At 32.5% G+C, this 15,674-nt stretch overlaps 2 protein-coding genes across 6 annotated transcripts in view; one reads left to right on the plus strand and one right to left on the minus strand.

Moving 5' to 3' along the window:
• The window catches only part of LOC127722989 (kinesin-like protein KIF13B), a 190,781-nt gene that overhangs the window by 69,685 nt on the left and 105,422 nt on the right, over positions 1–15,674 (minus strand). For all 5 annotated transcript variants that reach the window (XM_052229394.1, XM_052229396.1, XM_052229395.1 and 2 more), the window contains 5 exons: positions 7,122–7,234; positions 6,607–6,718; positions 5,251–5,463; positions 4,205–4,315; positions 975–1,109 (listed from right to left, as the gene is read on the minus strand). In XM_052229394.1, coding sequence (XP_052085354.1) covers positions 975–1,109; positions 4,205–4,315; positions 5,251–5,463; positions 6,607–6,718; positions 7,122–7,234 — 684 coding nt within the window. The remainder of the gene's footprint in view (positions 1–974; positions 1,110–4,204; positions 4,316–5,250; positions 5,464–6,606; positions 6,719–7,121; positions 7,235–15,674) is intronic.
• LOC127722993 (uncharacterized) lies at positions 8,580–15,211 on the plus strand. The gene is made up of 2 exons (XM_052229406.1): positions 8,580–9,693; positions 11,409–15,211. Exons 1-2 carry the CDS (start codon positions 9,495–9,497, stop codon positions 15,209–15,211), a joined length of 4,002 nt encoding a protein of 1,333 aa, XP_052085366.1. The 5' UTR covers positions 8,580–9,494.

Genomic DNA, 15,674 nt, shown 5'->3' on the forward strand with positions numbered 1-15,674 from the left:
CAACGAAGTACAAATTTTCTATAGGCTTGTATGCAGGATTTGACAAAACTACGAAATCAAATATCAATAACAACAAAAGTTTTCTTCCATCCACTTAAATTTGTAATTACAAAATATAAATTAATCCACAATATATCAAGCAATTATATTTTGTAAGAGAATTTAACCTCCCATATCAAATTTGTTAATAAATACATTTTTTTTATTATTTTTTCCCCACCTTTTCCCTTGAGAGAAAACTGCATGAGAATGTACTTTACACCATCATGGAATTACCATTTTTTAAATTGTGCACCAAAGTATGAAGTAAGAGAAAATTTAAAAAGTGTCAGGATTCAGTGTAAAATTAATGCATCACATGTAGGATTTCTAACAACATGATTATTGGATATTTGTATATAACCTAGGTGATAATATAAAAAGAGGCCTTGAGGATTATTCAGAGAAGAGGATAAGGAGTCTAAGAAGCTTCATATTTTTGTATTTTCACCAATAAGTCAGTTCATCAAGGTATCAGCATTAAAAAATTATATCTTTTAGATAATATTATTTTCTGTGCAATTAACTGTTCTGACTGACAAGGTCAGCCAAAAACAAAAAAATTAGGAAACATAATTAAATGAATCAACTAAAGTAGACACTTAAGTATTTAAAAAATCTTTCATCAGATGTACTTCAAATTTTAGTCCTAAATTAGCCCTTACCAGACCTTCTCCTTTTTATAGGCTTGTATGCAGGATTTGACAAAACCATAAAATATATTGTATGACAAATGTACTAGAAACTGATTCCTAGTATCATAGATCATAGACATTCTTTGTGTCTGCTTCTTTGTTGTAGGTCACAATTTTTTTTCACACCCAACTTTTGCTCCAGCATAGATAGCTTAAAAGAAGTTTATTATTTGCAACAAATAATTGAGTTCGCCAAGTAAAAGTAAACCTATTTTCTGGCCTCACTATATTATTACTTACCTTAAGATAATACACCAGTAATTCATTCAGGGAGGGGTCAGCATTTAGATTGACAAGGAAATATTTTCCCGTTTCCACCTTTATACCAGATTTCTCTACTGATACACCCATCTGTTCTAAGGCATCATGTCTCTCCTGGAAACAAATATAACAATCTTGATAAGAGTCTACAATCTAACTTCTGCTGACTTTTTAACTAGATAAGGCCTATGCCACACTAAAATGAAAACCTCCCGAAATCTCCATAGGAAGTGTAGGGAAAGAGATTCCTTTCATTGGTTTATAAAAGATTTTTATTAAAATTAAAAAATGTTTATATTGTGATTTCAGAGATTGCTCAACTGGATTTATTCTGCCCAACACTAAATATAAGGCTTTTCATCGGAATCAAATAATAATGTAAACTTTGACCTCAATCGGAGGCCATATTGAATTTTGGATTGGTACCAAAGTAACAAACTAGTTAAAGTTGGTCCGACCACCTATTGTCTCATTACAGCTAAATTTAATGGACAGACGATAGAAGAGAGGCAAAAGATACCAAAGAGACATTCAAACTAATAAGTCCAAAATAAACTGACAACGCCATGGCTAAAAAAGAAACAGACCACCAGACAAACAATAGTACACAAAACACAACATAGAAAACTAATGACTGAGAAACATGAACCTCACCAAAAACTGGGGGTGATCTCAGGGGCTAAGAAAGGGTAAGCAGATCCTGCTCCACATGTGGCACCCATTGTGTTCTTTATGTAAGTACAAACCCTGTGATAAGTCTAATTTGGTAGGTCACATTTGGGGAAAAGAGGACAGTATTGTGATTACAACAATTGGAACATATCCGTCATCACAAACTGATGGGAAAAGTTCAAATGACATTCAGCCAGATGAACTGAAAACAAAATGTTTAAGCTTTAAAGATTTTTAATAAAAATAAAATAAATTAAATTTCTAGAAATATTGTAAATGATTTTGGTGCATTAACATAGTATTAAGGATAGCAGTCCACAGATTTCTAAATCAACAATTCACATGCATGACCTGTGAACTCAGTAACATTGCCATGCATGACCCTTGAACTCAAGTTACATATCCATGCATTTAAGTACAAAGTCAGTCATTTTTTCCTCTTCTATATTCATATAAATAGGTACTGAGGATGACAAAGTGATTTTATATTTTTTAATTGTGCTAAAAGTCATACATTTTTTTTTATAGTTGAAATAATGAAAGAAATCCAATGATTCAACATTTTATAAAACTGAAGAAGCCAAGGCTTTACTGCTGGTATTTGTGGTTTGATAACCTGCAGAGCATCAAGAAAGCATTTAAATTTTGTAAAAAGAAAGCCAAGGCTTTACAGTCAAGAATAGCATTTGATTATTCTCAGCCAAAGAAGACAATAGTTCAGCATCCGTACTGAAGCTGTAGAACCAGTAACATGTTGAGAAAGAAACAAGCATTGGGTATATGTTTCTATAATAGTTCAAATGACCAGAAAAAGCTGTAACTGAAGTCAAACTTTCTCTCTTACCATCCCAGATAGATCTCGACTGAAATATATCCTTTCACGTGTCGACTGAAATATATCCTTTCACGTCTCTTGAGTTCTCAATCCTGAGAGAATATCAACATACAATTTAAAAGTTGTCCAAACTGAATCTGCCACTGAATTGTATTTTCAACAAATCTTGATATTTTTTACATTAACTTGCTTTATAGAGACACATGTCACTGTTTTTCTATGTAGTGGGATCATAATATAAGGAACTTTTCACAAGGATCTCGATACCCGTGTCATTTTATAGATATTAAGCTTCTTTTCTAAGTTTTTACTGTTTTGGCACCACCAACTCACTATATACAGTTATTTATGTAGTTTAGTAGATATTTCCATGGACTGCTATACTTAAATACTTGTGAATTGCAAGTAGATTTGATAATTTTTGCCAAATTGTTAGCCAATGAAATCCAACAACAAAACCAACTTATTAGAATTACTGTGAAAGTACTTTTATTCATGGTTATCAATTTTCGTGGTTTGAGCAAAAGTTACATGTTTGTGGGTTCTTAAATTCGTGGATTTAATTTTCTGAAGAAAAACACACGAGTGAAGAATTTGAAACCATCACAAAACAAAGATTTTTGAGAATAGTCATATGTTGTTGATAATAATTTGTGGGACATTGTAAAATAAGGTGTTCATTTTCACTTACTTGATCGTATTTCATTACTGACAACATTCATCATTTTTTTATGAAATAATTGCTTTTGGAAAAAAACTGATTTATCTATGCTTACAAATTGTCTCGATTAAAGGAAATTGCAAAGTAAACATTTCAATTGTTGCACACGTGTAATCATAAGTTACATGTATGACACTGATTAACCCGAGATCAATTAATCAACAGGTTACTGATTATCAAAGGTGTTAATTGTGCAATAAACATGTCACTTCAAGAAAATGCTTACATAAACATGCTACAAATGTACTTTGAATTGTGAAATCAATTCTTATGAAATAAAAAAGCAAGCCCAATATGAAATGTTTTTTTTCGTATGAGAATTATGAGGAGATAAAATGAACACTCCATCATTGCATATCATCACCATAAGTCTGATTTTCATCGATTAAAACTATTTTTTCATGAGAGTCCTAGGTTTAGGATTTCAAAAGATTAAATGAGTAAAATCCTGTCTGAAGTTGTTTATATAGTTTCATAGTGCATTTCTAATATTCAATGTATTCTCTAGATTATACGCCCGTATCCATGTAGTCAAAATTAAATGCGGATCTTTCCATGTTTTGATTTTAAATTAGACAAAAGTTTTTATATTTCATTGGACACATAACTTCGTGGATAAAGTAATCCACAAAAACAACGAAAATTGGTACCCAACGAATAAAAGTACTTTCACAGTATATTTTTTTAGAATTTGTCATCATTTGAAGTCAGACTTACATGTATATTGTAATGAGTACAGTGAACCAACACCCTGAAGTGGTCGACGTATGGTAGGGGTAGAATTAGGGTGGATACCTAATGGTATTCAGTCTTTCTACAGGTACATATAATTATAGAAAATAAAGACATCAACACCTATGTTATGACGAAATAATAAATAATTTATTATGTCTACATGTTTCACCATATGAATGGCATCATCAGGACGGTTACAATAAGAATACATGTATATTGTGTCACAAGACAATGTCTTTATTTTACCTTGTGTATTTTTTCTGTTTCTTTTAACTTTTCTTCCCAAGTTTTGGTCATTTCTTTCATTATTTTTTCTGATTCTTCCAGTCTTTCTTTTAACAAAGGAGCCTTCATACTCTGTAAAATAAAATCTTTCTTTTAACAAAAATGCTTTCATACTCTGTAACAATAAATATATTTGTAAAGAAAAGTAGACTTATGTAAAAATAGTTTATGAATTATGTCAAAAGTTTTATATAACAAATACATTTGAACATTTCACAATAAATAAAGGCAACAGTAGTATACGTATACCGCTGTTCAATAGTCATAAATCGATTGAGAGAAAACAAATCCGGGTTACAAACTAAAACCGAGGGAAACACATCAACTATAAGAGGAATACAAATGAATAACAGAAACACTGAAGTGCAACAAAAACAAATGCCAACATACATAGAAACAAACTATTTGATAACAACTGCCATATTCCTGACTTGGTACAAGACATCTATATTGAATATGGGCATATCCAAGATAATTGGCTGTTACTGAGTGTGTAAGAGTTAAAATTATATAAATTCACTCTATACCAAAATAAATCTACTTATTTTTTTTTGTACTTCACCTATCATTGTATAAAGCCTATAAATTTTGATATTTTGATCATAATGCAAAGTTAAATAAAAAACTACCTATAATTTCTATTTTATCCAGTGTTCATAGGAAATATTCTTAATATGGTATGCCCTATGAAAATTCTCTATAAGGAGGAAACTCTTTGATCTGCAGTGTATTTTTTTTTGGTATTTTCATCCACGAGCAGGCAGTATGGGAAGAAACATTACCTATTTCATTATGTGTACCCTAACAATCAGTCAAATAGCAGAATTAAAAGTGTATAGGCTTCATTCATGTGAATACTTTTCCTGAAAATTACACAATTGTTATATGGACTGATACTAAATACAAAATTAACTGGATTAATTTTATGATTTAGAACAGCCATTTCACTTCTTCATTAATATAACAACACATTATCAAAGACAATCTGACCAATGAATTGTACAAACCTGTGCTTCATTTAACTGACATTTCAGATTTTCGAGTTCTGATCTCAAATCGTGTATAATTTTAGCATTTGGGTCTTCATTGATTACAGCATGGTTAACGATGCGTTTAGCTCTGTCAGCGTAACGAAGTGTGGATAATGTTTCCTCGTAATTATCAGCAGATGGACTCAGTGTGGCTACCATTACAGTCTTACTATTACCACCTAAATTATCCTGTAAAACAAAGTGTATTTTACAAATCACAGTTATCTCCCTTTATATGAAGCACAGTCTTACTGTTACCACCAAATTATCCTGTAAAACAAAGTGTATTTTACAAATCAAAGTTATCTCCCTTTAAATAAGGTAAAACAGTCTTGTAACAAGTTTATATCTAAATCATTGTTTATTACTGATACTACAGACAATGTTAAATCTCAGGGATCATCGTAGGCTATTTAAGGGTGGTGCTTCTCCATCATTGAATCTTTAGCACCACCCTTGAAATTCCAGTACCACGTTATACTTTCTTAACATAAACCTCGACTTTCTTAATTTTTTTAGATAATTTTGGAAAATAATTCTTAATCTGTATAATTTTGGCGGACTATAATTTGGTTGGTTTTTGTTACAGTGCATGGACATATGTTTTCTTTCTTACAATTTTTTTTCTATGTATTTCATATAAAACTATATTTTAAAACAACTTGATACAATTAGAAGCAGAATTGTCACAGGTCTTTTTCTTTATAAAAATAAGGAGATGTGGTATGATTGCCAATGAGACAACTATCCACCAAAGTTCAAATAAAGTGGATGTAAGCAATTATAGGCAACCGTACGGCCTTCAACAATGAGAAAATGCAATACCTTATAGTCAGCTATAAAAGGTTTGGTTGACCGTAACCTTCGCTGAAGGGTTTTATTCCTTGCATGCAACACACCTTTGAGTAGTGGTAAATAATCATGTCAAGTTTCAATACCAATCTTCAAAATTTTCTAAATATGCAAAAGGGTGACTAAGTGGAACTTTTTTCTGTTTTAACTTGAACTTCAATGTAGGATATTTTTTCTTATATGAGATACATTTTCTTGTAGTGGTGAATAATGATGTCAACTTTCAATTCCAAACTGCAAGGGGTTACAAAGATAGAGGAAAGGATTTGTGACGAACTGACAGACACAGGCACAGACGGACAATATAATTATTATTGGCATTCCGCTGATCAATCTATGGGCCTTATCATCCTAACTGTTATATCAAATATCTAGTAACACAAATAAAGTATAGATTGTGTAATGTTTTGGGGTTGATTGTTTTCACATATTTTAAAAGATTGGATACGGACACTCACCAGAAATTTTCCTATAACTTACTTTGAGAAGCCATGTTAAGACAGAATCTCTGTATGGTACAAACTTATCTTTCTTCTTCCCCGCTGACTGGTCGGCTAAAGCTGATATTACTAATCCTAGAGTTGTTAAAGATCTACAAAATATAACATCATACCAATACATTAAAACTGATATTTTACTTGCTCATTTTAGCCCAGACAAGTGACATCTTGCTTTCATATGCTTCAATAAATTTAGCATTAGCTGATTACAGTAACAGCCTGTGAAATCTAGCTTTTACCTGGTAGTTGCATGTCAGAGAAAATTAGCCTCTTGCTTGTTTCATAGTCCAGGCTAAAGATATCGAGCTTTTACCATGTTTAACACATTTCTGTGTAATTTTGTGAAAGCATGCTATTAAATGTACAAATTCATAACAAACAATATTAACTTATGGCACACAACTTTACATTATTTTTCTGATTTTGCACTTAATAAATGTTATCCCTAACTTATTGATAGTTTTTACAATTATAGATATCTATAGTATTATTTACTTGTTGATGTTGCTTCCCTCTTTGAGACGGTCCCCCACAGCACCAGTTTTCTGAGCACGTTCACTACCAGCTAAATCTACCAAACTTATCTTGCTGGCTTTCTCCCCACTGACCTGGAAAAAAGAACATAAACCAATTAATATTATGATTAAAAGTAGAAAATACCTTCTCTGTAAATTCAATTACATTGCTGCATTGTTTTTTATCAAGAATAACAGAATGATGTTTAATAGTTCCACATTCATAGCCAGGGAGTTTGAACAAACCCCCTTGAAAACAAATATACTTTTGAAGTTAGACTATTTAAGTCAGCGACATCCTGATATTGACCGTCAATTGTTGGGCATAATTCACCAGGCCATATATACCAAAATGTAAGGAATTTTGTAAAATGTTTTTGGATCATGTTTATTTTCATATTTAGAATTGGATAAAAATAAAACTCTATTGTTCATGCAGTATTTACTTAATGACAAGATTGTGGAAAAAAGATATATAGGATAGATGTACACGAAAAAATTAACCCATGAAATACTGGAACATATCATTATGTAATATTGGTACTTTTATTGTTGTTCTTCTTCTTGAAAGATGCTAAAAATTTAGACTGCAAAAATGTTCTACAGACCCGACATCTTACAGCAAGATTATGACAATCCATTAAGAGTCCTTTTAACCTGAGTCAATTCTTTAAAATTATCAACTCATGAAATTGAATGAAAAATCTATATTTTGCCTGATTTGAAAAGTTTTAAATACATTATGTTAAACTCTTTTACTTAAATTCAAAAACATCTGCAGTCTGACACCACAAAACATAAGAACCATTGTCATTCAAGATCATAGAAGTTTATTAATGTTGTTAATAATTTATCATACACATTCTTCATGTTCTGTAATTAAACATCTTCTAATAAAATTCTTCTTGATTTTTTGTACAATACAAAAACAGTTTTCAATCAATTTGTCAAAAAATGGAGTATCAATTATCTTATAAATTTATTCTTTTGTTTTTTAAATTATCAAATAATTATGAATATGTGGTTAAATAATGGAACCTGTCAAAGTATGTAACAATAGAATTATTTGTTTTTATTACAAAAGTAACAAAAATGTTTTTTTGATTTTATGTTTCCTTGTTATGATGATTATTTGTCAAAATTTACTTGTAAATAACAAACACCAAACATTTTAAGTAGTTTATGGGGCCCACTATCAAAGAACTGTACATACATTTTTCAAGTTATAATAAGTTGTGAATCTATTCAATTTTGATAGTTTCTTTTTAATTTTATTTTTTAGGTAGTTTGGAGGAATAATTTGTATTTTTGATCTGTATTTAAATTGACTTTAATAAGTGTTTGGATGGGGTTTACATATTAGACAATAATGGACCAAAAAATTAAAAGAATTGAGAAAAATGGACCAAAAAATTAAAAGAATTGAGAATAATGGACCAAAAAATAAAGAATAGAGAATAAATAGTAGCAAAACATAAAGAATAGGGATTAATGGCAAAAAATATAGAGACTAAAGATAAATAGTCTTAAAATTTAAAGATTACGGAAATGAAGACCCCCATCTAGACACTTAACAATGGTACATTTGTCAATGTCATGTAACTTTCTCATCCTCTTATAAGTGTATATTTGGAGCGTTTTAGACTGAGACATTTCAACTTTACTGTAGATCACATGACTTTTATATTTTAATCTTGACTTTGTATTCTCCATTATTTTTCTTTTCTTCTATCAATTTTTGTCTTTTTTTTTCTAGCAAGTTAAAAAAAAAATCTTTTTTATTTCAAATTGTCTTGTACGGTATTATTTACAATTTTTCTGTATAATTTCTACAGCTGTAATTTTTTATTACTTTTCCTTTTTCAATCAATTTTTGTCTTTTTTTCTTTTTTCTAGCTCGTTATTATAACATTTTTCTTTCTTATTTCAAATTTTCTTGGACTGTATTATTTACAATTTGTCTGTATAATTTCTACAGGCACAGGTATTAAACTAACAATCAAAATAATTAATAACTCTTAATTCTCAAAATAAAGCCATAAAAATTACATCACATGTCAATAAGTTAATTTATGTTGATGAACATCAAAGTTTACAATATATCACTTTAAAACATTACCTATACACCTTTATACCAGGTAACAAAAGAAAATAACATGTTACTTGTCCAAATCTGTAATTATGCAGAACATGAGGCCATGATCATCAATTATTGTTCAAATTATTTTTTCTTTGATTCACTATGTCTTTTATTAGACTTTAGAAGGACAAATGTATGAGAGACAGAAACAAAATAACATGTGCAATTACAGTTGAATGAATTTTAAATGAACTTATATTTTTGAAAAAGAAGATGATTTGCTTAACAAATTTTGTGATATTAACTATTTTGACATTTACTGTGTATGGACAAGTTACAAATTCCAGTGCTATCAACAGACAATACCAAAATTATGAATTCCCTAGCAATAATGATGGCAAAATGAGAAATCCACGCAGTAGCCATTGGACTAACAACATGCAAAGAAGAAATGAAACATATCTTCCACAAAGTAAGTCAATAATTTGGTTCTTTATTTACAAATTGAGTCAACATATTTTCTTTTTTCCTTCACAAAATATGTTGACAGTTTTTTTTTCCCTCTTTAAATCTCAATTTCGTTTATTTTCTTTTTTCCTTCACAAAATATGTTAACATAGTTTTTCTTTCCCTCTTTAAATCTCATTATTTTCTTTTTTAAAAACATCAATAATGATACATCATTTGCATTAATATTACTGCATTATCTTCAATTTTTTTCCTACTATAATTATCTTTATTTTAAAACAACTTTAAATAAAGTTACCATTCATAAAACAAGTTATTTATGTTGACTTAAAATTGCTTCATCGCAAAGGCAACCCTCCTAGCATGTTTTTTTTTTTAATTTCATGTTTTTCTGGTCCCTGATTCCGTAATTTCTTACATCAAATTTACATGAGGGAATACATTAGGAATATGATCTTTATGGCAAAATTAGCAAAAATTTGACCCCTTGCTATATAAGGGACAACTTACAATTTGGGGCTTATAAGGCCCTGTAAACTGACCAAATATAATAATAATTTGATGATAATAATCAGTATTAATTACATTTTAAGCTGGCTAAATGTAGGCCTTAATAAAAATAGAAATACTTAATAGTTCTGTCTATTCTCTTTTCATGGTTGTCTTTTTACCAATAATGGCAAATATTTTTAACTAAAACCTTATTATTTTACTAAAGTACATTGTATATTGATTCAACTTTGAATTCTACAAATTTTAGAAAATTTAAAATACAATTCATTTTAGGACAATTTAGGGCTAATTTGGCCCCAATTGTACCTATTAAAGTGTCCTTAGTCACTTTGCAGTATTTATATACTATAAAAATTCCAAAACATAAATAAATTTACCAGAAAAAGGAAGCTCTAGTCAAATTGAACATTGCTAACATTGGTCAGTGCTTTTCATACTTTAAGGTAACTTCTAAATCATGTCATACATGTCTCCTTACTGTTTCATGGCCTGCCTACAATGTTAGGGAGTATTATATTTTCCAATCAGTGTACACAGGTGTTGGTCAGTCCAATTATCAGGTTAAGGTTTTTAGTTAACAAAGTTTACCATGAAGTTATGGTCAGAACAATTTGAAACTTGGCACACATGTTCATTTTGATGTGAACTTTTTACAAGTGTATTCCAAATTAAGATTTTGACTGATGTTTCATGTTTACTGTACATGGTTATAGAGAATGATGAGCAGGGCATGGTTTTTTAAAGGAGAGAAATTCTTGTTACATTTGTATATTAAGTTTAAATAGTAATGTTGTATTATATCATAATTGATAAATGAATGCACAGCAAATATATATAAGAAGATGTGGTATGAGTACCAATGAGACAACTCTCCATCCAAGTCACAATTTATAAAAGTAAACCATTATAGGTCAAAGTATGGTCTTCAACACGGAGCCTTGGCTCATGCATGGTTGTAGTTACTTTACAATTTTGTTTGGGGTTCGATATTTTTGTTATTTTACTTTTTACTTGCAAAGAGCATTGTGCATGCGACTCAGAAAATAAATTTCTCTTTTCTGATTGTATAGAGTTATTTTTGTAGTCCTCAGTTTCCACAAAAATAATAAATCCACAGTATTTCCTGTCTGTTTCTATCATAATAACCATTACTAAATGAACTTCATTAAAGTTTGATAACGGTATTGTTTTCTTTTGATGTTCCAGGTAGACCTACCAACTACACAGATGTGTACTTATCTGAAGCACACCAACCTGATACACAAAAACAAAAACTAATGACAATGTACCAAGGTAGGGGAGCATGGAATTCTCAAAATGGTCAACCAGGACAGTCAGGTCAGCCTGGCGTCAGACAAGTCCAAAACAATAACCAGCATAGCAACAGAAATCCTCAACATGGTCAACCAGACCATTTTGGGCAACCAGGTGGCAGACAAGTCCAAAATACATACCAGCAAAACAAATGGAATTCTCAACAAGGTCAACCATTACATGGGAAGGAAAACAATGGAAGACAGCTACAACAATTTGATCCAAACTCTGGTACATGGAGCCGTCGAGGTCAACCTGGCATGGATCCAACACTAAATCAATACGTGGACCAGTCTGGAAGGAACCCTAGTCAGCAGCAACAACATGGAGGACCACCTAGTAGGTCCCAGCACTACTATCCTTCAACAAGGAACCAGTTTTCCCAGCAACAGTTACTTCCTACTCACTTAAATAATGGTGGAATGGGAATGAATCCTGGGATGGTTCCAGCAGGAAATCCCCTGGATTCTAGAATGATGGGGATGCCAATGATAGATCCTGACCTTCCTGATGGCTTGGATGACCTTTGGGAAATGCAACAAAAACAAAGGGCAATGAAACACATGATGGCAGCTAATCCAGGCCTTGCTGGGCAAATGGCAGCTAATCCAGGCCTTGCAAGGCAAATGGCAGCTAATCCAGGCCTTGCTGGGCAAATGGGAGCACCAATAACAAATCCCAATAGATTACAGGGTTCACAATACAGTGGACCACTTCAAAGGAAAGATACAGGAGGCCCGGGCAGTGTCCGAATATGGACAAACCCAAACACTACAGATAACCTCAGGGGTCCAAACAGGGGACCTTATCATCAAGGAAATGGTCCATTACGTAGAAACTTTGAAGAAAATTCTGTGAAGAAAGACAAAATAATGCCATTACGACCTTCAAGTTTTGGTGATGTTTCAAACAAACTTATCACAAATCACATGTCAAATGAGCAAAAGAAAGATTTAATCGGACTAACAACTGCAAAGCCTTTACCTAATGTCCATCAGAATGTTCAACCTCATCCGTATCTTCAATCTGTATCGGGAGCTCAAACAAAAACAACCCATGTGGAAACTGGAAATTATAGAAACAGATGGTATCGAAAAAGAGGACGAGACAACAAAATAACTGATGCAACAACTTTGCCGCCTCGTCCTGTCTCACCAACAGAGGATCCCTCAGCAGTGTGGAATGTACAACATCTGCAACCGACTTATAGTTATGGGGAAGATATACATCAAAGATATAGATCAAATGACATGGGTCAACAACAGACGCAACAGATACAATATGAACGAGGACCAAGTAATCACAATTTACCCCAGACTTACAAAGATACAGACAATGAACATCATCAAAACAAGGTTAATTATAATATGCAACAGAATGGTCAAAATTATTATCAACAAAATGTACCCAAAGATAGTACACAAAGTCAATCTAATTCTAAAGTGGCATCTGCATGGGATCCAAGACAACTACCACAAATGTCTGAAATCCAAGACAATGTTCCACAGCAACATAGAAATCAACCCACAGAGTCAAAACACATGCCACAAATGTCTGAGTATCAATACAGTAACACTCAATATAATCCTAGGCAACAACAAGAGATGGAAGATTATCAAAGGTTTTTAAATCAACAAAGAGGTCAACATGTGGGACAAGTTGGAGATAAAAGAAACATTTATCCAACCAATGATGAAAATCAGATAAACCAAAGACATGTAAATAATTGGCAAAGTCCTTCTAGATCTGAATTTGAAGAGAATGAAGGAAAAAGTACCCAAAGGGAAAGAATCCCTAGTAGAATAAATAGTGAAACTCGATCCAAAACACGTAATATTATCAGCCAATTAGATTTAAGCAAGTTCAAATCATCTGATCCAACCCGATCAGTCAAACCATCACAACAAACCCAATCAATTGAAATATCACATCAAACCAAATGGACTGGTAACCAGGTCGAACATGAAAGAGAACGGGAACAAGAAACAGAAAGGGAGAATGAAAATAGTGCTTTGAGAAACTCCCCAGCATATGGTCCCACCTCAAGAAATGGTCCCATTAACCGATCGAAGCTACAACAAATGGTTCGAGAAAGAATGAGACAGAACGGTGCGTTGCCATGGAGTCCTGTTAGAGAGGGTGGGAACAGGTATAATACTCATCAAGGTCAAATTTATCCAACTGAACAAGCATTAGTAGAAGCAACACTTGTCCACAACAGAAGTAAACTAGCAGGTGATAAAGGAGAGATAACATTTAGTGCAGGAACTTCTGACCCAAGACTGCTGCATGTTTCTCCTAAGATTCCAGGCAGTCAAGGACATATGACAGGTACACATGACCTAAGAACAATGCAACCTTCCATTACTGGAAGAGGATTTTGGAATAATAAAACAAGAATTCCACCAATCACTGGTAGGGAGGTTTGGATAGACCCTGCCAATCAAAAAGAGATTGCTGCAGCTGAACTTTCTCCAGCCATTATAAGTGATATAGTTGACAGTTTTCTATTAGGAGGTGGAGATGAAATTGAGACTCCTTTCGGGAAAATTGAGCGAGAAGAAAGTGGAGGGTATGAGATTGAAGGACCTTTATTTAGAATGATCTTGAGAGAAATATATGAAAGCATCCATAATGAAAATATTTCTTCAACTACCGGTAAAGAGCTTGAACATCAAAGGAAACTGAGGGGTTTTGATTTGTCAGCAAAAAAGACAAGTTTTCCCAATACTCAAAGGACAATTATAACTGGGAAGTCAACTCTAACAAACACAAATGGTATTAATGAACAACACAGATCTATATGGGATTCTTTACAAATAGCTGATAAACCTAGTACTAAGGCACCACCACAATCAGATAATAATGGACAACAGCTAAGGGTACCTGATGTTTCAAGTAACACTGGACGTCCCTGGGAACCCGTGGCTCAAAAGGCTCAAAATATTCCTGCACCTCCCTGGGAACCAGTAGCTCCTATGGCTCCTAATAAAACAGCATTAGAAGCAAAGATAGAAACAACTTCTCAGCCTGTTCAAAAAACAAAACGGATAATAGAAAAGGTGGCATCTACCACAACCATGGCAACGCCAACCACAACTTCTGCAACCATAGCAACTCCAAAAACTTCAGAAATGTCGTATAGTAGTACAACTCAGCAAGTTGTAAAATTAGCCCTCCCAAGGGTACCAACTACAACATGGAAACAACTCTTATCTGACGAACCCATAAGTCTCAATAAAAAGCCACCTGTAGCTGCTAGAATGATCTGGATTCCTGAAGAACAGGGAACTGTGGGTAATAACACGTATAAGGAGAAGGAAATTGAAAAGGTAATAAAACGTGAACCCCCATCTGACTCTGCCTTTGGAGTAATGATTGTTATTATAGTTGTCATTGCAATTCTAGTGGCCCCAGCTTTCTGCATCGTTTGGAGAATTCGTAAACATCTGAATGAAAAGAAGTTAAAGAAAATACTTGATGACAGTGATATAAAATCTGTGACAGAGACAATGATATCACATGACTTTGGAAAATGTGAGGATTTTGAAAAGGAACGAGGGGCTCGAAGGAAAACATACAACAGAGATTACAACTCAAGTGACAAAACATATCATGAATTACAACCATTAAAATCAGCCAGCGGATGGACCTCTCCTACTGTCATAGTTCACCAAGTCAATGAAATCTATTAAAATTTTTATAATAAATTGTTTTATTTATGTACACAATGAACTTTGAAGTTGCACTTCCACAGGCCCAGTGGACTTCTCCTAATGTCATAGTATGTATCCACCAAGTCAATGAAATCTATTAAAATTTATAATTAACTGTTTTATTCAAGTATACACATTAAACTTTTGAAGTTCTCTGCTAGGCCTACTAAAAAATATCCAAATATGATAATGGTTTTGATACAGTCACTACATAGTCTTTGTATATCCCAAATCTTATGTCAATCCAGGCCAGTAATATCACAACTATATGCATACAGATGTGAGGTAAATGTGAAAGAGACAGGAACCCAGCAACATAATAAAATGATATCTAGAAGTCAACCTTCAACAAGAGTCTATATCATATATCAAGGTCTAAGTCCCTACAAGTCTAAATAGAGTACACTTAACATAGGCTGGAAAAAGTCTGCCATCAAGTACA

Source organism: Mytilus californianus, unplaced genomic scaffold, assembly GCF_021869535.1.
Source record: "Mytilus californianus isolate M0D057914Y unplaced genomic scaffold, xbMytCali1.0.p SCAF_13, whole genome shotgun sequence".
Taxonomy (NCBI): Eukaryota; Metazoa; Mollusca; class Bivalvia; order Mytilida; family Mytilidae; genus Mytilus; species Mytilus californianus.